The following is a 27,021-nucleotide window of genomic DNA, read 5'->3' on the forward strand; positions in this document are numbered from 1 at the left end:
AAGTTGACCTACCATTTTCACGAATGCTTTTCGTCTTCATAACGACTCTTCCCGCCTGTCTCACGTTAGTTCAGCCGGTCTCTGAAAGCGGCGCTGCGGGAGGAAAGAGCTACTTCGTGCGGCTTAACAGGGAAATGAGCACCAGCTTCGCTGTTCTTACGGATATTAATAAACTAAAACATATTTATACCTTGCAAACAATATTAGTACAAAACAAAAAAGGCGATTACATGCGTTTTAAAACTGACCTACCAATTTCAGGTTTTTAGAAACAAAATTTATTAGACATTTGTTGTCAGATTTCATTGGAGATTTCAAATATAAAATTTAATCGAAAGCTTGGCGAACAGCTTTGGAGAATTTTGATGTTTCTCCATTCAAAGAGATAGGAGCTGCACTTGGATGCCCGAGAGGCATTTCAAAGATGGCCGCTGAGTGAAATTACTTGTCTTAAAGGGACTTTGCCATTCTTACTCTAGTTGCGTCCCAAATGACACACTATACACTATGTACTTGTGCACTATGCACTCATCCATGTAGTGCGTGAATTGTATAAGGTTATTTTGTCATTTAACAACGGAGTCCGATCCTCCCTTCCCTTCCACTACGTAATTAAAGCTGCGACAGTTGAGTGCATGAAGTGTCCAACATTCCACATTTCATTTTTTTCCGTTAAATAAGTGCATCATCCGGATATTTAAAGTGCACTTTTTCTTTTTGGAATTTTCTGTGTGAACGCACTACTCGCACTATTTATACTTTAAAACGTCATAGAATACTGCACAAGTAAGCGAATTGGGACGCACCTTCTGTCTGTATAGTGTATGCGAGCGCACTGGTGACATATACCTGCGTTTAATTTCGGAGGCTGCGGAGGTCACATTTGAAGGCTGCATACGTCATCAAAGATGTCTTATTTAAGAAAAGTAACCATAACACTCGATGATGTATACACCCTTCAAATGTGACCTCTGGAGGACGCAGCCCATGAATTGGGATGTTGATTGACAGGGAACACATGCTATTATTTTATTTGGACTGAATGCAATGATGGAACTAATATTTTATGTACATACACCTTCCACAGCTGATATATATTTATAAAAATACATTTAGACCACTTAACATTTTGATTGTTATCAGGATATGAGGAAACTTTCAACCAGCATAACAAAAACTGTTTCTGTAGAAAATCACCTATTGCACATTTAACTACACTGTAAAATGTTTATTGTCAAATTAACAGTAACTGACTGGCAACAATTATCCAGTAGTTGCTGTATTTAATACCACAGTAAAATTACCGTAAAAATAACTACAGTAGTTTTACTGTACTGTACTATAAAATAAAGTATAATGCTGTACTTTATTTTACAGTATGCCTAAAACTACTGTAGTTATTTTCACAGTTAATTTTTATTTATTTTAAGTTAGCTGTTATATATTCAATAACACAAATTATTGCTTCAGATCAACTTTATTTAGGTTTCATCTTTTATATTTCTGAACTTCAATACAGAAATTTACCAGCATATTCATTTCATCAATTAACAAAAAAATACAATTAAATTCATACCACTAAAATCACATTGACACATTGTGCCAGTGGAAAATAAATGTTATAAAATATAAAAATAAAGTTTGAAGAGTTAAAGTACTTAATTAGTAGCAGTATACAACAATAACCAGTGAATACATATCATCTTACATCTTAAAACCACATCCCAGATAGCAACAGACTCCGGGGCGGATCCGCCTTCAAGTCGCCAGCTCCGCTGTACGCTCAGATTCAATTCGGCAACGCGCACAGGATATGCCCCGCCTCCGCACAGCGCACTGTCAGCTCGCGGACTCGTTACAGATGCTGGGCGGATTCACTGACCGGACGCGCCTTTTTTCAACTGTCGTCGTCACTGAATCCTCCTCCTCACCGTGGAAAAGCTGGAGCCGGCAGGTCGGTGAAGACTAAACACGGTAAGAAAAGTTAAAATATGCTTTATTTGTTCAGCTGTATCCAGTAACATTACCGTTCATTGATTTGTTTGATGTTTTTAAAAATGACTGTGGCCAAGTTAGCTCTTAGTGTCATTAGCGTTACTTAGATTTGAGTAAAAAAATAATTTGGCTAATAACCTTTTGAGTAAAACGCTATTTGGACAGAATTTCTTTATCTTTCTGGGAGGTGGGGTGATTTAATAAGCTGTCCGGGATTTAAATCCAATCCTAAACGCAAATTTTCACTCCTTTCCAGTAAAATAGCAAGCGAGATAAGCTAATGTTAGGCCTAACGTTACCTGTTCTTTTCACTGAACTTTTTTTTTTTTCTGTTGCAGCTTACAGCTCATTCAAGTGCCACCAGTGTGTTTTTGGAGTATTTCTTCTTTCTATTTCATCTTTCATCTGAGGAAAGTAAGATTAAAAACTGTTTTAAACTTGATTTAGCTAGTTCTTTTGTCAAATACTGATAATGGTCCACAACTACAGCTTTTAACATGTAATAAATGTGCCGTTTTAAAAGATTTATACCTATAATTGATGGGTTAAAGTTTAAAAACCCACTTGTATCAGTAAACTTTATTTCTAGTATACTAGTTTGAGTCTATTTTTGTTTACATTTGACAATTCTCCACCTCATGTAATGTTGTTTCAGATCACTATTTCAGATATTAATTCATAATTAATAAGTTACTGTGTGTGTGTGTGTTCTGTTGCAGCTTACAGCTCATTCAAGTGCTGCCAGTGTCTTTTTGGAGTATTCTTCTTTGTTTTTCATCTTTACCAAACGTCTGAGGAAAGTAAGATTAAAAACTGTTTTAAACTTGATAGCCAGCTATTTTGTCAAATACTGATAATGGTCCACAACTACAGCTTTTAACATGTAATAATTGTGCCATTTGAAAAAATTCATACCTATAATTGATGGGTTAAAGTTTAAAAACCCACTTGTATCAGTAAACTTTAGTTCTAGTATACTAGTTTGAGTCTATTTTTGTTTACATTTGACAATTCTCCACCTCATGTAATGTTGTTTCAGATCATTATTTCATATCATAGAGAGGAAATGTCATTGCTCCCTACGTAGGCCTCACCGAGCCATGAGATTCAATCAAAATATCTTAATTTGTGTTCTGAAGATGAACAAAGGCATTACGGGTGTAGAACGACATGAGGGTAAGTAATAAATGACATTATTTTTATTTTTGGGTGAACTAACCCTTAAACTATAAGAAATTGACAAGATTTTTGTTACATTTTCTATTTTATCCTGTGCAACTGTTGGGGGCCATGACACAAAATGTGTCACAAGGAACATCCTTTCCCGCATTCAACCAGATGGAGTCCAAGAAGTTCCTCCTGTGTAAGTAAATGTAATAAGTTTTGCCTGGCTAAAAAATTTAAGCACATTTATTTTTTTTTGCCAACACATAACTTTTTTTTGTTGTTGTTCAAAATGTATGTAACGAAGGAGTTCATATTGGGACTATTTTAGACTGGTTCTGGTCAGCAGCACTGTGGAGTAGCACAATATCTGTGTGACTCGTCATAGACATAAACAGAGAGAAGTAGCTCCGGCTATAATGTTCTTCCGCAAGATGCATGTAGTTCTGTTTATTAACCGCTAGAGCACCAAAAGTTACATAGTGTACCTATAAATGTCAGATAGTACACTTTTGTTTTTAAAGCAGTGCTATGTGTATCCTTTTAAAAAAAAAAAAAAAAAAAAAACTGGTAGCTTCAATGTGAATTAATTTTTTAAATGAAAATCTGCTTGTGTATTACAGGTGCTGTGAGAAAGAGCCATGTATCACGTACCGCCACTGATGAAGACATTACAAAACACAATACGATGGTTCAGCCTGGCAGCTGATAGGGGAAGCTCCAGGAACCGTCCCACTGTGAGCACCCAACAGTAGAGTTTCAGAGTATCATTGGCTACGTTTACATGCACCGATTTTCGTCAATCTGAATTAATTGAATCTGATTGCAGATCTGTTTACATGTATTATAAACATTGTAATCTGATTCAAATATCCGTTTATATTTGTTTTATATACATTCCGATTAAAACTTTGACGTCATATCAATCACACTTGCGGTAACCCAGGTTGCGCTACAGAGTCAGAGATATTGTCAAATGCAGCAAATCTTGGCAATATTAAGAGGATTTGGTATTTCAATTAATGTAGGCCTGTTACATACTTCTAGTCTATTATTATTACTATTAGGTTAGGCTTCTTTCTTTTATTATTAAATTAATATTATAATAAATTTGCCCCACAATTTCATAGCGCATCGCCGCATAACTGACATGCTCTGAGGATACTATAACTTATAAGATTAGGCTATTAGCTATCTTTGAAAATGATTTAAACTTTTTTTAGGTCTTATACAATGAATTATAGGCCTATAATTAAAGTTATTAAGAATGTCAATGAAAATTAAGCGCAGCTTTACTTCAAGCACTGACTTTAAAAAACAAACCACCTGTTTAACACGAAATACTATTATTCTCATTTGTTTCACTAGCCTATATGTACGGCCACAAGTGAAATAATGGAATAAATTTAGACAGTTACATAGGCTACCGTTATCAGCATTTTATGTTGAAATTCGTCTCTGAGAATATGCTTTGTTAAAGCAGCCTCAGACAGCTCCGTCACTTTATACTTTCACTTTTTGTGACTTTTTCATCAGCATAACTCTTGCGCAAAGTTTGGACGTTGCTTCTTGTGTGATATCCACTGGCTCCCCGTCTTGTCTTAAAACGGAAGATTTCCAATATTGTGACGAAGGGATACATACGCCACTGCCTGTTAACATACATCTTTACAACTAAAGACGTGAACGTTAACTTTAAATGCGTGTCAGCATTGCACTGTTGTGCCCCAGAGGCTTCTGAATACTATTGAGAAAGTAGTCGGATTCAAGCATTTATGTGGTTATTTTTTGCTGTTTGATCGGATTAGAAAAGGAATAAACCACCCCTTCCAATCCGATCGAAATTTCATTCAGATCGATTGAGGTGTTTACATGAACGTTTTTCAATCCGATTGAGCAGTCAATCTGATTACAAATGGATTATTTGGGTGCATGTAAACGTAGCCAATGTTAACTTCAGTGTTTTGAAGTGTTCATTTAAAATCGCTACAGTTACAATAAAATAAAGAAGGTTCAAGTTTATTTTTAAATAAATGTTTTAATTGTTTTTATTTCTATTCAAAGAAAAAAAAAAAATCCAGTTTCTACAAAAAAAATGAAGCAGTACAACTGTTTACAACATTAATAACAAAAATGTTGCTCGAATATTTACTCTTAAGTGTTATTTTTCATTAAATAAAAAATGTTTTTGGTACAATTTATGGTTGCATTTCATTTTCTGTAATTCTATTCAATACCTATTAATGTACATAAATAATAAAACTATAAAAATAGTAATAGTAATTACATACTGTAAATATATTTACAAACTATTTTTATAGTTTTATTGTAACTGGCTAAAGTTTTGAATGATTTCATCATGTTTTATTAATATTAATAAAGGTAAACATTAAATATGCAAGCTTTTATAGAGCAATCCAGTCTATCTGATGTTGGTCCATTAGATTTTAAATATTTCTGTGTAGCCAGTTTTGGCCAGAATACTATTTCGAGAGTGATCTGAAAGGTATCCAGACCAAATGAACCACATAAACGGGTCCAGATCGGATCCGCGGCGGATCAGCTGCTTCATAAACGGGTCCTTATTGCATCCGCGGCGGATCAGCTGCTTCATAAACGGATCCAGATCGGATCCGCGGCGGATCAGCTGCTTCATAAACGGGTCCAGATCGGATCCGCGGCGGATGAACTACTTTATCGGCGGACACGGGGCGGGTCTGTTCCGGATCTGAACTGGATCCGCAATCCTTAAGCCGCCTTTCCACTGCACACGACAAACGACAGCCGTTGGACCGGAAGTCATTCATTTCCAATGGAGAGTAGTACGGGGGCTACGTGGAGTTCCGATCATATGCGAATGCGGAAATTTCGGATCCGATTTGAGCTTCGGATACGTTGAAATATTTGAACTTCTGCGGCTAGACCGTATGCGACCGGCCGACCGGATATGATGTATTCTAATCAAAACTATGAGCGCGAAGTTAGAGTTACCAATATTTTAACACTTTAATGTTATTCTGTAAACACTATTTCTTTCAAATGGTGGTTATTAATAATTATGTCAAAAAAGATGATATTTTATGATTAGCCTATTACATCAATTTTTTACTTAGCTCTATAAAATCTACTAGTATGTTTTTTATTTTAGATGTAGGGTCATTTGCTTTATATGGATATATTCATACATGCATTAATGTTACAATCATTAAAATCGTTCAGTTTACCATGGTGGTTGCTGGGTTGGAATAAGCCGAACGGTTGCTTCACTACCAATTTCAAAGTTCCGTGCGACTGCCACTAGGGGGCGAAATGCGACAATCGGATGCGAATGTCGTGTGCAGTGGAAAGGCGGCTTTATCTGTTCCGGATCCGCTGCGCTGTGCAAGTGGACTCCGTTCCGGACCCGTTTTGCGTATCCGTTCCGGAGCTTGTGATACCTCCGGGGCGGATCCGTTGCGGAGTCAGTTTGCTATCTGGGATTCCATAAAGAAAATTGTCTTCTTTATTGCGACGACTCTTCCCCCCGTCTCACGATGGTTCAGCCCGTCTGCCAGCGCCGCTGCAGGAAAAAAAAAAATGCTGTCAGCACGGCTTAACTGGGAAATGAGCGCCAGCAGCACCAACAGTATTTATACCTGTAAGTTGCAAACAACATTGCTACAAAACAAAAAAAAGTGATTACATGCGTTTTAAAGTTGACCTACCATTTTCACGAATGCTTTTCGTCTTCATAACGACTCTTCCCGCCTGTCTCACGTTAGTTCAGCCGGTCTCTGAAAGCGGCGCTGCGGGAGGAAAGAGCTACTTCGTGCGGCTTAACAGGGAAATGAGCACCAGCTTCGATGTTCTTACGGATATTAATAAACTAAAACATATTTATACCTTGCAAACAATATTAGTACAAAACAAAAAAAAGTGATTACATGCGTTTTAAAGTTGACCTACCATTTTCACGAATGCTTTTCGTCTTCACAACGACTCTTCTGTCTCACGTTAGTTCAGCCGGTCTCTGCAGCGCCGCTGCGGGAGGAAAGAGCTACTTAGTGCGGCTAACAGGGAAATGAGCACCCGCTTCGATGTTCTTACGGATATTTATAAACTAAAACATATTTATACCTTGCAAACAATATTAGTACAAAACAAAAAAGGCGATTACATGCGTTTTAAAACTGACCTACCAATTTCAGGTAATAGGCTTTTTGTCTTCACAACGGCTCTTCCCGCCTGTCTCGCGATGGTCCAGCCGGTCTGCCAGCGCCGCTGCGGGAGGAAAATTCTAGTTAGTGCGGCTCAAATGGGAAATGCTCACCCGGTCCGATGTTCATACATATATTAATTAACTCAAACGTATTTATACTTTGAAAATAAAATTTGTATAAAACAGATAAGGCAATTACATGTGTTTTAAAGTATACCTACCAATTTCACGTAGGCTACTCCGTCCTCGGACTTTAATCTTCACCACGCTGCAGGAGGAAAATGGCAGAAAATGAACGCTTACTCATGTATTTTTATGGAAATGTATTAACTAAAACGTAGCTTTATATCTTGGAAATAACATCAGAATAAAACATAAAGTGAAAAAAAAAGAAAAGTTAACCTACCATATTGTTGTAGGCTTTCATCTTCATGATTAGTCTGTCATGCGTGAGGAGGTGTGTGGTTGTTTTTCGCGGTCATTTAGTAGCCTACTGTATTTACATATACAGTAGGCTAATATTTTCCCAGAATGCATCGAAAATCTACAGTAACATACTGTACACCGCTTATACAGTTGGAAACTGTTAAAAATACAGTAACAAGCTGTGAAAACTACAAAATCTACAGTAATATGCTGTACTCCGATTCTACAGTAGGGAACTGTTGAGAACACAGTATAATACTGTGAAAACAACAGAAATCGTTTACAGTGTATGCAAATGGAGAAAAGATTATGGGTCATGAAAAAAAGTGAAACCAAAATTGAAGCTATAACAGATATCTAAATATATTTGTACCTTTTTTATGTCACAAAAGACTATAGTGCATTGTTCACATGAATCACATCATGAGCTTATAAAGTCAATTTGGTAAACATACAAGTGAGTTTTATCATGTGCTTCTAAATCAGTGCTTAAAAGTTCTTACTGGCAGGTGAACATTCAGACTGAGCTTGTTAATGTGTGTTTTCAGAGTTAATGACTGTCTAACCATGTTCTAATAAAGCGCATGCAGGCACAGCCCTCAGACACTCAAGGGACCGTAACTCTGGAAACAGCAACAGTCAAAACTCAAACAAAACTGAGCTGCAACGCTAACACTGCAGCTAAGGTGCATGGTTCATTGGCCATGGTTGATTAATTATTACATTTTTGACATTTCTGAAATGTTGCTTTCTCTTGAATAAGGAGACATGTGGCGTCATCCCTCAGAGGACTTCAGCATGTCCAACATTAGATATTTTTCAAGACACAAAGGAGAGGTAGGTAAGCTTTGTTTGTACTATTTTTTTATTCAGATAGATAGATTAGATAGATAGATAGAGCCTGTGTTTGAATAGCGTTCTGTTCTCATCTGTGTCTCAGGTGAACTGCACATTCTCACCTGACTGTCAGATTCTGCTCACATGCTGTGATGATGGCAGACTGTACCTGTGGAACGCCAACAGTGCAAAACACCTGGCCACAGTCAGTGGACACTCAGGTACATAAAGCTAGCTAACTCATTAAAAATCACACTATGTATGAATATATTAGTCATACAATAAATGTCTTTTGTGGCTAGTATGGGAACATTTATCTTTCTATATGAGGGCAGAATCGTTCTCTTATATAACAATCTTGCACCATTGTTTAACCTATATGACGCCAATCATGCGTCACTGTGGTTAAAAACATTTCTAACCACCACCACAATAGACCCTTTTCACAGACTGATGTATTACATTAAGTGCACTGTTGTGAATGGAGACTCAGGCAGGGGATCCAAGTGCAGCGTTTTATTAAATGTAAGCGTGGTCGTACAGGCAGGGTCAATCAGGAGCAAGCAGGTACAGCAGAGGGTAGACAGAATCGTAATCCAGGTACAGGCAGAGGCCGGGACTGGCAGATATCACTCACAGGTCGGTATACGAAGCAGGGGTCAGGGCAGGCAGCAACGGGTCAATAAACAGGGAACAAGCAGGACCGGTAACAGCAAAACAGGCAGACAGAAAACACAGGGGAACGCTCGGAATTGTAACAACAGTTAACAATACTTCGCGGTGAGGTGGTGTGTGTGGAAGTCCTTTATAGTCCTGGTAATGATCTGCAGCTGGGTGAAGTGATTAGTGTGGAGTGTGCATGACTGTATGTGGCAACAGGTGATTGGTGGAGTGAGTGCATGTGATTGACAGGGAGGATTATGGGAAATGGAGTCCGGAGTGAACAGGAACAGACTGTGATCGTGACATAACGCCCCCCTCCCGGAAGGCGCGTCCTCGCGGCGTAAAAGGAACAGCTAGGGAGGGGGGGTGGGTGCATTGGAGATGTAGGCAGATGGAACAGGGTCTCCAATGCAGCCCCAGGAATTCAGGCAGCCACGGTGGGTCAGGTGCCACGGGTAGCCATGGCGGGTCAGGAGTGTCAGGAAGCCATGGCGGGTCAGGTGGTTCGGGCAACCACAGCAGGTCAGGTGGCTCAGGCAGCCACGGCAGGTCAGGTGGGTCAGGAAGCCACGGCAGGTCAGGTGGCTCGGGCAACCACGATGGGTCAGGTGGCTCAGGCAGCCACGGCAGGTCAGGTGGTTCGGGCAGCCACGGCAGGTCAGGTGGTTCGGGCAGCCACGGCAGGTCAGGTGGCTTGGTCAGCCACGGCAGGTCAGAGTCTGTAAATGACCACGATGGGTCAGAGTCCATAAATGGCCATAACAGTTCGAAGGCCGATGACGGCAGTGACGAGGCAGGGTCCCACAAGCTCCCCACCCCTAGGTATACTGCCCCCCCCCAAAAAAGTTCTTGGGGAAATCAACGGAGTACGTAGCGGGTTGATGGGCAAGGAGCTTGGATGACGGTGGCAGAGCAAAGTGGTCGGGCAGGCAGCCGGCAGGGCGAGGAGCTCGGGTGGCGCCGGCAGGGCGAGGAGCTCGGGTGGCGCCGGCAGGGCGAGGAGCTCGGGTGGCGCCGGCAGGGTAAGAAGCACGGGTGGCGCCGGCAGGGCAAGAAGCACAGGTGGTGCCGGCAGGGCAAGGCACTTGGGCGGAGCAGGAGAGACCTCTGGAATGGTCTCCAGGCCCACAGAGGCCTCTTGAAGGGCGTTTGTGTCTTGAGGACAGGAGGACGCCTTCTTCCTCCTCCTCCTCCTCTTCTGAGGGTGAGGCGACGGTTCACTGGTTGGATCGGGTTCTGGAGCGGACTCAGTGGCTGGAACGCCCCCTGCATCCTTTCGTACCGCAGGGGCGGCCATCTTGCCCGTGGGCACTGGCAAAGCAGCCCTTTTGTCCATCGCGTCCAGGGCGCCTGAGTCCATAGCGACCGGCGAACTTGAGAGCGTTGCAACCGGCGAACTTGAGAGCGTTGCAACCGGCGAACTTGTGAGCGTTGCAACCGGCGAACTTGAGAGCGTTGCAACCGGCGAAGTTGCGTGCGAAGCGTCCGGCAGGCTTGAAAGCGAAGCGGCCGGCTGGCTTGAGTGCGAGGCGGCCGGCTGGCTTGAGTGCGAGGCGGCCGGCTGGCTTGAGTGCGAGGCGGCCGGCTGGCTTGAGTGCGAGGCGGCCGGCGGGCTTGAGTGCGAGGCGGCCGGCGGGCTTGAGTGCGAGGCGGCCGGCGGGCTTGAGTGCGAGGCGGCCGGCGGGCTTGAGTGCGAGGCGGCCGGCGGGCTTGAGTGCGAGGCGGCCGGCGGGCTTGAGTGCGAGGCGGCCGGCGGGCTTGAGTGCGAGGCGGCCGGCGGGCTTGAGTGCGAGGCGGCCGGCGGGCTTGAGTGCGAGGCGGCCGGCGGGCTTGAGTGCGAGGCGGCCGGCGGGCTTGAGTGCGAGGCGGCCGGCGGGCTTGAGTGCGAGGCGGCCGGCGGGCTTGAGTGCGAGGCGGCCGGCGGGCTTGAGTGCGAGGCGGCTGGCTGAGGCTTCGGAATGCCAGCTGCTCGAGCTGAAGTCAGTGGAGGATCAACCACACTAGAACGTAGTCCTCTGCGCCCTTGGACAGATCCAGAGACGTGACGTGGCTCTGGGCAATTTATAGCTTCATGATCTGCAGCAGCAAACACATCATTATCATTATCAGCCTTTTCTGCATTATAATCACCCTTACAAGAATATAGCCTACTATAACCATAGTTTTTCAGCCAAAATTGACTAGAGTTGATGTCACTGAACCTCAGCTCACACGCAGAGTGTGGAGACGGTGAGCTTCAGTCCGGACGGTCAGTGGCTGCTGTCGGGTGGATGGGACAACAGGGCGCTGCTCTGGAGAGTTCAAGTGAGAAACAAACACTGTACAATTCTACCTATAGTTCAGAAACGAATGAAAGAAACAAACACTTCCCTTTTTGAAACATACAGAAATAGTGTGAAAAATATATTTAACCCAACGAAACAAACACTTCCCTTTTAAAGTCATACTTCAAGAGATAACTGGTACTTGACTGTGCAAGCCCTTACAAAAATATACATGCACATATATATTTCCATGTATAAAGAGCCATTAAATTTATGTGAGAAAAATATTAAGAGTGTGTGATATTATACTTTGTCTGTTATATTTTATATGTTAAAATTATATTTACTTTATATTATATTTTATATCATATTATACTTTGTCTATTATATATATATATATATATATATATATATATATATATATATATATATATATATATATATATATATATATATATATAATGTAAATATTATATTATATATTATTAATATATAATATAAATTACTTTATATTATATTATTATTTTAAATAATAATATATATTATAGTATATATATAGTATATATTTTATATTATATTATACTTTGTCTATTATTTTCATTTTTATTTTTATATTATATTATAAAATTATATTTACTTTATATTATATTTTATTATATATTTTTTATGCTCATATTATATTCTGTTTATTATATTTTATTTTTAAATTATATTTACTATTTATATTTTCTATTAATTTTTAAATTATGTTTAAAGATTTTATCTTGTAACTGTTTTAAAGTTAAAACTAATTTAAGAAATACCCTTATATTTAAATATTTTCTTTAATATCAATATGATTAATATTATTTTATATTAAAAATCTAAAAATGTATACGACTTTAGAAAACAAAAAAACAGATTTGTTATTACAATAAAATATAAAAAAATAGGACTGTCAATAGAATAAATGATTAATTTCTGACTTTATGATTTGAAAATAATATCAAATGCAGTAAATATGTCTAAAATATTATTTAATTAAAAATCCCTTACTTTCATTATCATAAAAATGGTGTGGGATGAGCAGTTAGATGAATAGTTTCAGATCATTAACCCTACATGAGCTAAAGACAGAAGACATCTTGGACTCTCTTCATGTAGTAACAGGTGTTTATAGAATCAGTTTAGCAGTAATGTTTGTGTCTTTGGTGTTTTAGTGTGGTGAGATGGTCGAGGAGTTGCAGGGTCACACTGCAGCTGTCCAGAGCAGCGCCTTCTCATCAGACTCGCAGTGTGTGGTATGAATCACCTTCTCGCTGTGTGGTTTGTTTTGAGCCTTTCAGCATGAGCTGCATCACCTCTTCTTTCTTTCGGTTCACCACAGGCCACGGGCTCCTGGGATCGGACCGTGAGAGTGTGGAAACTTCATGATGAAAAGGAGGTTGTGGTATTACAGGAGCACCTGGGAAATGTGGCCTGTCTCTGTTTCTCTGTAACTGAGATGTTGGTAAGCTCACAAAATCAGATTTGTTGTTGATAGTGAGCTTTGGTGTTTGATTTAGGATAAACAGGATGTTTAATAGTTCATGTGAAAATGAATCATTTACTTGCACTCAAAAGAATGCAGATACTTTTTGTGCTGATTTTTTCCATAAACACTCTTAGAAGAAAAGGTTCTATGTAGAACCTTAAATGGGTTCTGTCAGGCTCTTCATATAATGTCATATAAACTTTTTAGGGGTTTCCAATCTTTTTTTTAGCAGTGTAATGTTTATATTCTTTATATTTCTGTTTTAGTTTTACTGTGTTTTGGTTTAGTTCTGTTCCTGTTCCTTAACCTAGTTGCCGTTTACATGACACCATTTTCAACTAAATACTGAAAACTTTGTATGCGATTTAGCTGTTTGTTTAAGGCAGGAACACACCAAGTCAACGCTGACGAACTAGTGGAGACCAAAGCAGACTGTGGGGTTGGCTCACATCAGCCGCATCTGTGTCCGAAGTTGCCCTGACACACCAAACTGATGCTAGACAGCCAACAGCCAAGTAGCACGTCCGTTCTGCACCTACGTAAGATGAAATGCCTTTCGTACCAGCAGGTGGCAGTAGCTGAGAATGATCAGAATGATCAGATGGCCCGACGGACCATCATGTCGAATCAGCCGAAAAAAAGCCAACGGTGTGGAGCACACTGAGAAATCTAGTCGGCCGACGAACAAAATTGTGAACAAAACACTGCCCGACGGCCGATTGTCAGCTTGGTGTGTTCCTGCATTTACACGACTATGCTGTTTTCGGGGACTGAAAATGCAAACTTTTGAAAAAGGGTTTCAAAGTGCATAAACCATACTGTTATATTCTCTGTGTAACTACAAAAACATGAATTTGTGAAAACAGTGACGCCATGCACATGCATTTTATGTGTTCTGTAGGCATGCACGTTTGGTGCATAAGCGTATGTGCACAGGCATGTTGTCTTTGTTTACAGCGTGACATCGCCATCTACTGGTCTGGTATGCATAATACAGCGTTTTTAGTTGTTTTCATGGATCTGTGTCAACGGGGATAATTTTGATAACATTGTTATCTTTCCATTTTTTTGTAAATAGTTGTTGTGCAAATATACCCCTAGTTTCCTATTGTGTGCCAGTTTGTTTCCATAGTTACTGATTAGTTTCACCTGTGTTTCATTTAGCTCCCTTTGTTTGCCCTGTGTGTATTTAAGCTCTTAGTTTCCTCTGTTCATTGTTCTGTCTCGTTTGGATTATACATGGCTGTGTATCTTTACTCCTAGTTATTCTCCTGCCTGTTTCCTAGTTGGATTTTGAATGAAGACCCTTTGTTTGTTGCATTCCATTCGTTGTGCACTCATCGCAACCAGCCTTACAAGCTTGTAAACATATTTTATCACTAGAAAAAAAATTAAAACAGCATGTTAAACATGAAAGTATTACGCAATCAATTAAAGGATTAGTTCACTTTCAAATAAAATTTTCCTGATAATTTAGTCAGTTTAGCTTTCCTGATAATTTACTTTATCTTAAGTAGAATAGGGAAGGCGTAGGACATACAAGCGTAAGCTTTTTTGAAGAATAGGGAAAGCAGAAGCACATGCAAGGTGATCATTTGTGTTCATAAAGCATGTACATTTGTTTTTTTTTTATTTATTTTTTTTAGAAAATGACTCATTGTTTCTCTAGATAAGACCCTTATTCCTCGTCTGGTATCATTTAAAGCCCTTTGAAGCTGCACTGAAACTGTAATTTTGACCTTCAACCGTTTGGTGCCAATTGAAGTCCACTATAAGGAGAATAATCCTTGAATGTTTTCATCAAAAACCTTAATTTCTTTTCGACCGAAGAAAGAAAAACATGAACATCTTGGATGACATGGGGGTGAGTAAATTATCAGGAAAATTTTATTTGAAAGTGAACTAATCCTTTAAGACATTTCTCCTTGTACAGAACCTTTTGGCATATATGGCTCTTTAGAATTGAGTCAAGAAACCTATTGGTTCTATATAGAACTCCATTGAACATTTTTTCTATGTTCTTAAAAATAAAGGTTCTTTATTGGCATTGATGGTTCCATTAAGAACTTTTGAAATTCCATTCCACAAAAGTTACTTTACTGGTTCTTCAGATTATAAAAAATGTTCTTCAAAGTAAGAAAAAAAGGGTTCTTTTAAGAACTGTTCACTGAAAGGTTCTTTGGGGAAGCACAAAATGGTTTAAAAACATTAATATTTTGAAATTTAGAATAACGGTTTTCTATTTCAATATATGAATATATGAATTTTCAGCATTATTACTCCAGTCTTCAGTGTCACATGATCTTTCAGAAATCATTTAAACATGCTGATTTGCTGCTCAAGAAACATTTATGATTATTATCAGTGTTGAAAACAGATGTGCTGCTTCATATTTTTGTGGAAACTGAAATACATTTTTCCTCGGGATTCTTTGATGAATAGAAAGTTAAGTTCAAAAGAACAGCATTTATTTAAAATAGAAATCTTTGTAACATTGTATATACATTACTTATTGATTGTATGTGTGTGTATTTAAGGCCTCAGGCTCTTGGGATGGCACAGTGCGTGTGTGGTTGCCGATGCGTCACGCGTGTCTGTTTGTTTTGGGAGGCTGTGAGCGTTTGTGGGTCAGAAGTCTGGCCTTCTCCATAGACGGACGGGTTTTAGCATCCGCCGCTGAAGGCGACATGGTAAAACAAACACACATACACTCATTCACACAGTCTGTCCTGCAAGGCTTGATTTTGATACATCTCTTCATCAGGTGAAGATCTGGGATACGACCACTGGAGTATGTCTGAAGAGGCTGCAGGTCATCGAGAACCTTTGACTGGTCATGTTTAGCATTATAACATCACAAAGCCTCATAATGTATACATGTGTGTGTTTCAGGGTCATAAAGACTCAGCATTTGGCTGTGTGTTCAGTCCCGGCGGGGAGCTACTCGTCAGCGGCTCTGAGCAGCTGGAGGAAGAAGGGGATGAAGAAAACAGCACAGAGAGAAGTGAGAGTTGGAGGAGTTTAAACAGCGAACAGGACAATATAGATGACAGTTATACCAACTTGGATATTACATAAGAGCATGTGCAGCCATTTTGTAACGTTAATGAGCGAGGCTTCTGGTTCATTAGCTGCAACCTAATTATGCAAAAATAATCTATTTGCTGTGAATGAGTGAGCCTTTCAATTCATTCGCTGCTGTAGGTAAATATTTAGAAGAATAGAGAGTGCAGTAAACAGTACAACTATGTGCTCTACAAACCAAAGAGTTTATGATTATGATAATACATTTAAAATAACAAATACCGTTTACACCATCAAGCAACATAACGGACTGTTTTGTACAGTTTAAAGGCATCTTTACACAGCCGATTTATGGCTGTTCTGAAGCGGGTCTGTACCTGCTCAGAATTCAGTGTAAAGACGCAATGCCGTGTTAAAGAAGACCTAAAATACGCCGGGTCTGACCCACCTCAGCCCCTAGTATCAAAGGCGAGTCTGATACTGTTCTGGTTCAGTGTAAATGAACGCGAAATATAGCCGCTCTAAACTACGTCATTGTCATGACAACCAAAAGCATTCCAGTCAGCTCAGGCGGCGCGAGATTCAAGAAGCAGGAGACGAAACATATAACTTAGGGCAAATAATAAAAATAATGTCTTCAAACAAGGGGCATTGAAGTAAAAGAGTCCTGTACTCACATCGTGAAGCAAACCACCAAAATAACAGCAGAGAATCGTGTGTCATTAATTGGCTTTCGCCGTTTGTAATCTTCCCATGAAGAGACTGTCAGATCAACGCGCTGCTACATTTCTCTCAGATAAGGTAAATGCTTAACACAATCGGCGTCACTTTGATTGTGTACTGTTATATTATATTCCAAAAATCATCTCCTTGAGGACGATATTTCTCCCACGTACACACGACGGTCTGTCTGGTGATCTGCTGCTGCCTGATACACGCAAATGCTAGCATCATTTGTTATTTCTGTCTCTTTGAAAAAAAAAAAAAAAGTTCGACCTCTTTTAATCCTGTTGTGAACTACCCGGTGTAATAATGAATATTTTTTTGTTGCATCGTTCAATTTTTATTATGACAAACATCAAAGCGTGAGATATAGCTCGCAGTTTACTAACTTGTTACTTTAAATGTTCGTATTTTTTTTTTATTTCGAGTTATATTTCATTGTTTATTATTTAATTATTTTTAAATTAATTTTGTTAAAACTGTTAGTTTTGAAATACTTATGTTCAAAGCATTGTTTCCCGCGATTTTAATTCCTGTGTAAATGCGTTTATGCCGCTTCAGAACAGCATTAAACGTTCTGTGTAAATGCACATTTTTGTGGTATTATGCCGCTTCAGAGTTGGTTTCTGTGCCGCATTTTCTGTGTAAAGATGCCTTAAGTGATGCTTGATCATGCATGCCATTCCTAAAATATAAAGGCATATATTAAATATTTTATATATACACTATTATTTTATATATAAAGGCCTACTGTGTAAAAAAAATAGTGATATCAAGAAAATGTTTCTAAAATTAAATACATTTAAAATACTGTATTGTACAATTCTACATTATATGATTGTATATTTAAAATTTTTAATCATGTTTAAGTTCAACAGCCAGAGCAAGAATAAATATGTGGAAATACTTATATTTTTATTCTATATATTTTAGACTTTATGAAATATTGTATTTCTATTAAAAATAAATTATGTATAAACCTTTAAAAATAAAAAAGGTTGGAAAAAAAGAATAGAATAAAAGAACTGAATCATTTCATGTTTTCTGTCATAATAAAATAAAGCATATTACAAGCCCATTTTTCTGCAATCAAAATCACTTAAATGATTTTTGAAACATCACAATTATGATTTTCAAAATAAAAACTTTTGAGGATTTGAAGGCAAGATTAGCTACAAATACATCTTGTTATAAAAAAAAAAAAGAAGTAAAAATCAAACAGTTGACTGATTTCCATAATATCTTTTTCATACTATGGAAGTCAGTGGGGTCCATCAGCTGTTTAGCAGAAGAAAGAAATTCATACAGGTGTGGAACAATCAATCAATCAATCAATCCTAGAACCTCTAACCTAGACAAACCCTTTAAAAGGTTAACAAAGTTAGTCCAAATTTAGTTTGATATTTTTAATGTATCTTAAATATCTTGTTTTATTCTACTTTTTAATTTTTACATAGCTGTAACTGTAAAGATACCAAGCTTAAATTCAAGTAAATTTAATTAAAAACCACTTCAACCATCCCAGTTCCAACTATAAAACAGACAAGAGTGACTTTGTTTGTGATATAGCCTATCAAATAAGCTTATACCTGTACATGAGTGTGAGAACAAAGAGGTGAGAAACCAAAATATTCCTTATCTAGATCAGTGGTTCTCAGCTGGTTTGGCCACTGAGCATGTCAGAAGGGCTGCTGCTTTTGCAGTTTGTGCTTGCAGTTTAATTATCACTTGAAAAGATTTATCTTGATCTTTGCCATGAAAACTAGCATATATAAACCATATTAAAAAATTAAAAAAGGAATTTATACCTGTATGATATTAGGCTGTAGCCACATTGGACCAGCTGTTTGGGAAAGCTGTGGTTGCCATCTTCTGGTCAGACTCAGGAATTCATTTAACGTGCGATGACTCAGTGCATTATGGGTATTCTCTAGCCGTTGAGCATACATCACTTGTACACATTATTGTGGTCCATTGTGATCAAAGTCCACTATGGTTTAAGACCCCACTTTAAATGGCTGTTCCCTCAAAAAGTGCCCCATTTAAAAAGGTACCTTAGAACCAGTTTTAACATGATGTAATACAAGTCTAAGGTGTCCCCTGAATGTGTATGTGAAGTTTCAGCTCAAAATACCCCCTAGATTTTTTTTTTATTAATTTTTTTAACTGCCTATTTTGGGGCATTAACTATGAACCGATTCAGGCTTCGGCCCCTTTAAATCACGTGCTGTTAAAACTTATGGACACTGATCCTGATGAATAGACAGTCAACAATAACAATAAATACTTTGAAAACAATATAAAGAACATTAATAATTTTTGACTACACCCTCCACTACCCACTCAAAACAGTCTTGACTCACCAGCTGAAATTACTGATCTAGATAGATAAGACTAGCATCACATGAGATCACTTCATATTTCTCAAGAATTCCCATAGCTGCTTCAGAGAGAGAGACTCAGAGGGCATCTTTATTCCAGGGTGGGGTGTTTATTTTTTTCTGTGAAAAACAACAGTACAGCCTCTTAAGCCTTGATGGCGAATTTGCGAATGGAGTAGAGGCGAGACTTCCTCTGCATCTTCTTGGTCATCAGGTTCTGCTCGTGTTTTGTCAGCTGACGACGGATGGCACGGGTCTTCCTGGGCCTCAGGTCCAAAGGCTTGTACTTCTTACCCTGAAAATGAAAAGTAGGGCTGTTAGAACATATTGGACAGACAGTTCAGGAAGCAGATGATTCAATCTACATTTGCCAACACTTATATCTCATGAAAGCAATGCAACATTCCATAAAAGTAAAGAGCCTTATCATAGATGACAGTTTTCACACTTATTGATATTGTAAATATAGCAAAGTTTCCTTTTTTTTTAATAATGTACATTTATAACACTGTACTTTGCATTATACTAACTTAACAGATGAGGAAGTAAAGGTGAAGTTGAGATCTTTGTCCCTTCTGAACAACAACCTACACATTTTTTCTTCCTCTTTTGGAAAGAAATAGAAACACCATTATGTTTACTACTGGAGCAAATGGCAACATTACATTTGTTGTGGTCTTTATTCAATAGAAGTCTACCAAATTTGGACAAATTCCAATTCAAAACCAAGAAATTGTGAGAAGGGTCCATTCAGAGATGAAATCAGCATCAAACAGTTTAAAAAACAAACATCCCTGTTCCCACGGATCCACGAAAACTAATAAAAACGTTGCATTTATGCCAGGCCAGTAATCGGTGATATCACTATGTAAATAAACACTACGTGCCTACAGAGTGAACGCGTAATATGTATGCGCAATACACCAGTTTTCACAAACTCACTTTTTTGTAATTTATATGAAGATAATGGTATAGTTTTCAAAAACTTGCACTTTAAAACCAGTCGACAAGTTTACATATTTAGCTACCCAAAGCGTTGTCATCAACTAAATGTACAGCCAAAATGCATAAAAGCCTTGCGTTTTTAGTTGAAAATGTCATGTAAATGCCCTAAAAGACTATGTACAGTTGCTGTTTTAAATTATGAACACTAAATCACTAATTTATAACAGTATTAACACCCAGTTCAAAGACACAAAATTACTGTTCTCCACTAAATTCTTCTTCATAACTGGACTACAGCTGAAGTTGATGAAGATGGCATAAAAACGTTCTGTCAGCTACTCGCAGCAGATTAGCGTCATTTGAAGACTCTGCTGTGAACAGTCGTTTTCTTTAGCAAGAGAGTATTCACACTATCTCCACTTGTGCAGGAGGAGTGCTGGGTGATCGTTCTTGCTGAAGTCTAAACGGACGCGCTGTGTAGTTGTATGTTTACTTCCAATAACAATGCATTTAATCTGAATACAATATATGCTAGTAACATGACACTGATGGCCATCACACTTGCTAGGAAGAATAAAATGAACACCGAGCAATGCAGTTCTTTAATTGTCAGAGCACAACTTCAAATTTCCATCATGTATCTGCCTGAAAGACGTAATGTTGGGGTCCAGCTCATATTTGGATTTGCAGTATAACCAGAATCTCTTCAATCCAGACCATTTAAAAATGGGTTTAAGGCATTTCCAGTAGTGAAACAGCATCTTTGCACATGTGTGCATTAGGGGTGGTGAAAAAAATCGATTATTGATTAATCGCGAGTATGTTATGGACGAGTATGAATCGATTATTAAATTTTCAAAAATCGATTTTTTATTTATTTATTTTTTTGCATTATTTTATTTTGTAAAAAATGTTATACCGGGAGTTGAACGTCACGAACGCGCCCAGTTCCAGTTAGCAAGCGCGTGTAACGGCAGCCAGAGCAGGTGTGTAAAATGGAAGAACCAGGAACGAGCAACCAACCGATCCACCCAGCCAGGGGCGGACTGGCCATCTGTGTGATCTGGAGAATCACAGAACGGCCGGTACTCCAGGACGGCCGGCGGGCCGGCCCACCACCCACCGCCACGCACGCAGTCATCATCTGTTTTTTTCCCCCACTAATCTGTTTCACACTCCAGTACTGTAGGGGGCAGCAATGCACCTTTAAGTTGGATGCCAGCTGCACTGGCCGTGGCCGCCAAGTAAGCAGCAAAGACGTTAGATCAGTGGTCTCAAACTGCCGGCCCGCAACTGATCTCAAAAATAAAACATAATCCGGCCCGCTAAATTATTCTTATTCTTATTCTCTAGTTGCTACCTGTCTGATATGCAAAGAAAAAGTCGCCGTTCTAAGGGGCATTCACATATCGCGTCCACGCCGCATTCTCCTTTCCAATGCGCTTTCGCTCCAGTGGCGTCTGTCGTTGCTATGCAACCATGAGCCGCGCTCTCTATTCGCTTCTATTATGAGCGCGCCTGCCTAAATTACAGTAAAAGCACTCGACTTTAAGTCACAAGCGCCGATTTAAACCACCGAAATTTTCTCTTTACCTTGACATGTTTCGACTGCAACCTGCAGTCTTCCTCCACCTGAACACATTGTCTTTCTAGAAGAAAATTGTCCAATTTCTACAGTATGTTGGTTCTGATCTACTTCCTAAAGGAAATAAGCCTTTCATTTATTTGTTATTGTTTAGTTCAACTTGATGAGTCACAACACAATGTGATGTATTCATTTCTGTGTTCTACAGAACATAAGCTACATACAAATAATTCTGAAGTTATAACTACAAGACACAGAAAGTGCTTTGAGTTGTTGTTACTCAATGAAAGAGTTAATTCAGTAGCTGACTTTTTTTTTAATACTGCAATCACTTTGTAGTGTATTTTCGTTTACTGTTGTGAAATGGAAAATCAATAATCGCTAATCGAGAATCGTTAATCGAAAATCGACTGTAATCGAATCGGGACTTCAATAATCGTAATCGAATCGAAAAGGGAAATCAGACAGATTAACCACCCCTAGTGTGCATGAATGTATGTTTCAGTGGCATTAAACTGACCTTGTAAAACTTCCTCAAATTCTCCTTCTGTGTCTGGTTGATAACTGTGAGGACTCTAGCGATGGACTTGCGGACAACGCGGCTGAAAATAGAAAAAAATTAAAATAAAGCTTTACATTTACATTCATATATAAACATGCATGTAATATACTACACACAAAAAGTTAGTTGACCCAGATATGAGAATTGTCATCAAGTACTCGCCCTGATGTTGTTCCACACCCCTAAGACCTTCGTTCATCTTCAGAACACATTAAGATATTTTTAAATGAAATCCAAGAGGTAAATGACTCCTCCATAGACAGCAATTGAATCACCAATTTCAAGGTCGAGAAAGGTAGCAAAGAACTCGTTAAAACAGTCAACATGACTGCAGTGGTTCAACCTTAATGTTATGGAGCGACAAAAATACTTTGTGCGCAAAAACTTGTCTTCGTCCTAAAGTGGGCTCAGTATTAGCCGAGGCTGTGTTCACGAGTACAGCGACGCAGGAGCCAGCCAACGAGTCAGCGTTCAGACGTAAACGGGAAGGCTCTGCAATGCGTTCACCACGCCAACTGCGTAACAAACTGAAGGGAAAGAGGAAAAAAAAATTTAATAAAAGTTTGTACAAAAAGTATTCTCATTCTCGGAACTTTTATTACGTCACTTCCGCTTTTCTGGCCATGAGTATGAGGTAACGCAGCTCTGTTTATCATATTAGATACATTTGAGTGTGTTGAAAATGTTGCAACGTTACTCTGTGTTCGCTCGCTGCTGTGAGACACTGTTACACACTGCAGTGAGAGCGATTTTAGAATATTTAGAATATTAAATGCTGGATGGCTTGTGTTGATAAATGGCATGCAATCAATTTTAAAACGTATTGTTTGATGGAGAAAATTCTGTATTACGGTTACTAAAAATAAAGCTGCATCTGATTGTGCTCTGTTAGCTACTTCACAAAATAGTGTTTTTCTCTGAGGCATGGTAAAGCATGGTACTCAAAAGAAAAAAAAAGAAAATTAGATTTAAACAATAAGACTAAATGTGTTCAGCTAATAATTAGTTTTCTGTCTATAAATATATCAAAACAGCCGTTCTCGTCTATTAAACCGTAATATATTAAAGCGTCTTTGTTGTTTCCATGGTTTCTACAAAATAAAACCGCAAACCGAGGGTAACGCGGGTATGACGCGATTGACAGGCGACTCCTAACAAGTCCCGGAGCCTTGGTTAAAATTGCAATTTTCTCAAGATTTACTAATAGTTGGAAACATTTGGGATATTGTAAGTACTCAAATGAAGAAAATATAACACTGGCCTAGTGATGTTTTGGATATTTTACGGCAAAATTCTTACATTTTGCACCTTTAACAATGTCTTTAGTACCTTTCTGGACCTTAAAGTGGTGGTTATATTGGACAAATTTCTTCAAAAATATAATGCGTGTTCTGAAGCTGCACAAAGGTCTTACAGGCGTGTAACGACATGAAGGCGAGTAATAAATGCCAGAATTTTCATTTTTAGGTGAACTACCCTTTAAAGTTCTGGTTCTAAAGACCAAAAATCACCCACATTCCCATTACACTATAGCTGGCACTGAAACACAGGAGGGGCCCCAAACAATTGTTCTTCCTATACAGCACATTCAGGCCAAAAGCATGTGAACTCTGCTAAACAGACTAACAACGGACTCCAACCAAACACTCACATCTTCGAGAGTTTGGAGGCAGCTCCACCAGTAACCTTGGCAACACGGAGCTGGGAAAGTTCCACCTTCAGATCATCCAGCTGTTTCAGCAGCTCCTCCTTTTTCTTTCCGCGAAGGTCTCTGGCCTTGATCTTTGCCTGCAAAAACATTCATTAGAATCACTTAAAACATATACACATATATATATATATATATATATATATATATATATATATATATATATATATATATATATATACACACATACACATATATATATATACACATACACATACATTATATATATATACACATATACATATATATATATATTTTATATAAAATATATACATAAATATCTAATGTAAAGACTCGTGGAATTGTGTACACATATCAAAAGCATACAAATACATAATTATTGAGGTTTGGTTTTCTTCAGCAAATAATATCACGGGTTTCTGATGTTGCTTTGGAAACATGTCGGTTCACACTGAATTTAGCTGCTATCGTCTAAACAAACCGGTTATAACGATCTGTCATTGGTGTCCAATGGCCATTAACTGCTAAAATCCACATTAATCAAAAAGCATATTCAAAAATGGTACGTTTGAGTACCTATAAGTGCAGTTTTTTAGCCGTTTGGTCGCATGCTTCGCTAACCATTGCTGGACTTCAGTCAAATCCAGGCAGCAGATTAACGTCTCGTTTCATCACTCAATATACACTTTATTTTAAGATCATCGCTTCAAATACTGCGCTCAAACTCTAACTCACAACTCAATGTGTGTTTAAAACATGTTTTCAGAGCCGTTTTACATTTATAGCCTACTAGATTGATTTAGATTGCTCGGTTTCGGTAAAATCCTCACCATTTTTCTCGATGGCTGCCACAAGAAAGGAAGTTGCAGCGGTCACGTGGGGAAGTCTACCGGGTTACGGAGGAAACTAAACTGGCGCGCGAGGGGGGCTGGAATCTTCCATTGCCCTCTTAAAGGGGGCGCTTAATAACTATAATTGATTAAATTTCAACGTTATTACTCTCAAATGTAGAATTAAATAATAAATACTGCGATTATGTTAATTTATTGTTGATTTCTGTTAAAAAATACTGCGATTATGTTAATTTATAGCTAATTTCAGTTAAAAAAAATATTGTGTATTAGATGTGTATCTCAGAAATAGTTGTACGTATCCAAATAGGTCTATGTTAAAGTAAAAAGAACAATAAAATCAACAAAATAAATAAATTAATACATTTAAAATGTATCCGTTTTATTGACTCATTGGTCGACGGATTTGATAGACAGCTCATCGTCCCGCCCCCAGTTCCGGAAGACTCCATTGACGATCATGGCGCTCGCAAGAAGTGTCTACAATCTGCTCTTTAGGAGAACGTCAACTTTCGCCATCACCATCATGGTGGGAGCTGTTGTCTTCGAGAGGGTGTTTGATCAGGCTGGAGATGCGATATTTGAGAACATAAATCGGGGGGTAAGTTATTTTTCGATTGAATTTATTTGAAATCTTCTTGACCCACCGGCAGACTGACCTTGATTAGCCTGCTGGCTAACCTCAACTACATATTCAATAGGATGAAAATATAAGACTTAACTTAAGCCTAAAAACATTTCTGTTTTATAATAATATAATTTTGTCCCTATATTGATCAAATCTTATAGAAAACAATTTACTGTCATGCCACAGCTACACACAGTACAAATTATAATATAATCATAATTATTTTGTATCTGTAATGTGTTGTACTCACCCTGTGTGATCTAATTCTGTGGGTGTTTTTTTTTTTTTTTGTAGAAACTCTGGAAACACATCAAACACAATTATGAAGAGAAGGAGGAATAATCCTGGCTTTAATGCAGCGTTCATTCTACCATCATCCCATTTCCTGATGTGACCCTGTTGGATGGTCCACCGGCTTTTGCAGTGTCTTCGGACGCCGTGTTCAACTTCCAGCCTTTGTCCCAGGGACATAGACAGAGACTGATTACCGAACCCTGTTAAAATGTCAGTTGACCACCTGTTATTGTGCGATATGTCGCATTCTTCATGATTTGTAAATGTGTTGCGAACTTAATTCTGTATGAATAAACTGTACAACCTAGAATCCTTTAAAATCTGGTGGTTCTTTGGTATACAATTTTGGGTGCTGTTTAAAGGGGTTAGTTCACCCAAAAATGAAATTTCTGTCATTTAAAGGGATAGTTCACCCAAAAATGAAAATTTGATGTTTATCTGCTTACCCCCAGTGCATCCAAGATGTAGGTGACTTTTTTTTCTTCAGTCGAACGCAAATTATTTTTTTTAACTGCAACAACTGCCGTCTATCAGTCAAATAATAGCAGTAGATGGGAACTTCAACTATAACGGTAAATAAAACTTGCTTAGACAAATCAAAATTAAAACCTGCGGCTCGTGACGACACAATAATGTCCTAAAACACGAAACGATCGGTTTGTGCGAGAAACCGAACATTATTTATATAATTTTTACCTCTAATACACCGCTATGTCCAACTTCGTTCAGCTTCCTGTTAGTGAGGTCAAAAAACGCGTTCTACTGACGGAAGTGATGTCTCGCCCATATACTTCAATGAGCGCGAGACATCACTTCCGTTGTCAAAGCGCGATCAGACCTCACTAGCCAGAAGCTGAACGAAGTTGGACATAGTGGTGTATTAGAGGTAAAAAATTATATAAATACTGTTCGGTTTCTCGCACAAAATGTACTTTATCAGACTATAAATACCATCAAAACAGGATGAAAAAGTGGAGCATTAGTTATACAGGTGAATTCACAGAGTATAGGCTGATTTAAGACTGACTGACCACTTGGTGTCGCTAGAGCACTTATAATGTCAATGGGAATAGTTTGCTCACTGTTCTGTAGACACTGGAGGTTTGCTGTAGTACTCAAAGTGAAGTTTGAAAGCTCATTCAGTAACCTGTGATTTATGAGCTCATTTCTTTGAATATGACTGAATAAGTAAGCAGTACTGAGCTTCTTTTCAGTACATATACCAGTAAAACCACATTCACTGCTGTTGGGTCACACACTGGTCAGACAATACAAACCAACGCCCATGTAATTCATTGA

General features: G+C 38.6%; 3 protein-coding genes across 3 annotated transcripts; 2 read left to right on the plus strand and 1 right to left on the minus strand.

Moving 5' to 3' along the window:
• Positions 1-1,869: 1,869 nt before the first annotated feature.
• wdr38 (WD repeat domain 38) lies at positions 1,870-19,126 on the plus strand. Its single transcript, XM_067375346.1, has 14 exons — positions 1,870-1,974; positions 2,334-2,409; positions 2,715-2,795; positions 3,035-3,171; positions 3,334-3,358; positions 3,783-3,896; positions 8,547-8,620; positions 8,724-8,841; positions 11,490-11,587; positions 12,747-12,827; positions 12,914-13,036; positions 15,598-15,750; positions 15,825-15,872; positions 15,953-19,126. The coding sequence occupies exons 7-14, from the start codon at positions 8,552-8,554 to the stop codon at positions 16,136-16,138; spliced, it is 876 nt and encodes a 291-aa protein (XP_067231447.1). The 5' UTR covers positions 1,870-1,974; positions 2,334-2,409; positions 2,715-2,795; positions 3,035-3,171; positions 3,334-3,358; positions 3,783-3,896; positions 8,547-8,551; the 3' UTR covers positions 16,139-19,126.
• A 152-nt stretch (positions 19,127-19,278) lies between these two features.
• Positions 19,279-24,866, minus strand: rpl35 (ribosomal protein L35). The gene is made up of 4 exons (XM_067374971.1): positions 24,780-24,866; positions 23,932-24,068; positions 22,239-22,320; positions 19,279-19,483 (listed from the first exon to the last, which is right to left on the minus strand). The coding sequence occupies exons 1-4, from the start codon at positions 24,780-24,782 to the stop codon at positions 19,334-19,336; spliced, it is 372 nt and encodes a 123-aa protein (XP_067231072.1). The 5' UTR covers positions 24,783-24,866; the 3' UTR covers positions 19,279-19,333.
• Positions 24,867-25,227: 361 nt separating this feature from the next.
• uqcr10 (ubiquinol-cytochrome c reductase, complex III subunit X) lies at positions 25,228-26,032 on the plus strand. Its single transcript, XM_067376635.1, has 2 exons — positions 25,228-25,401; positions 25,723-26,032. Exons 1-2 carry the CDS (start codon positions 25,261-25,263, stop codon positions 25,768-25,770), a joined length of 189 nt encoding a protein of 62 aa, XP_067232736.1. The 5' UTR covers positions 25,228-25,260; the 3' UTR covers positions 25,771-26,032.
• Positions 26,033-27,021: the final 989 nt, after the last annotated feature.

Source organism: Chanodichthys erythropterus, chromosome 22 (assembly GCF_024489055.1).
Source record: "Chanodichthys erythropterus isolate Z2021 chromosome 22, ASM2448905v1, whole genome shotgun sequence".
Lineage (NCBI taxonomy): Eukaryota > Metazoa > Chordata > Actinopteri > Cypriniformes > Xenocyprididae > Chanodichthys > Chanodichthys erythropterus.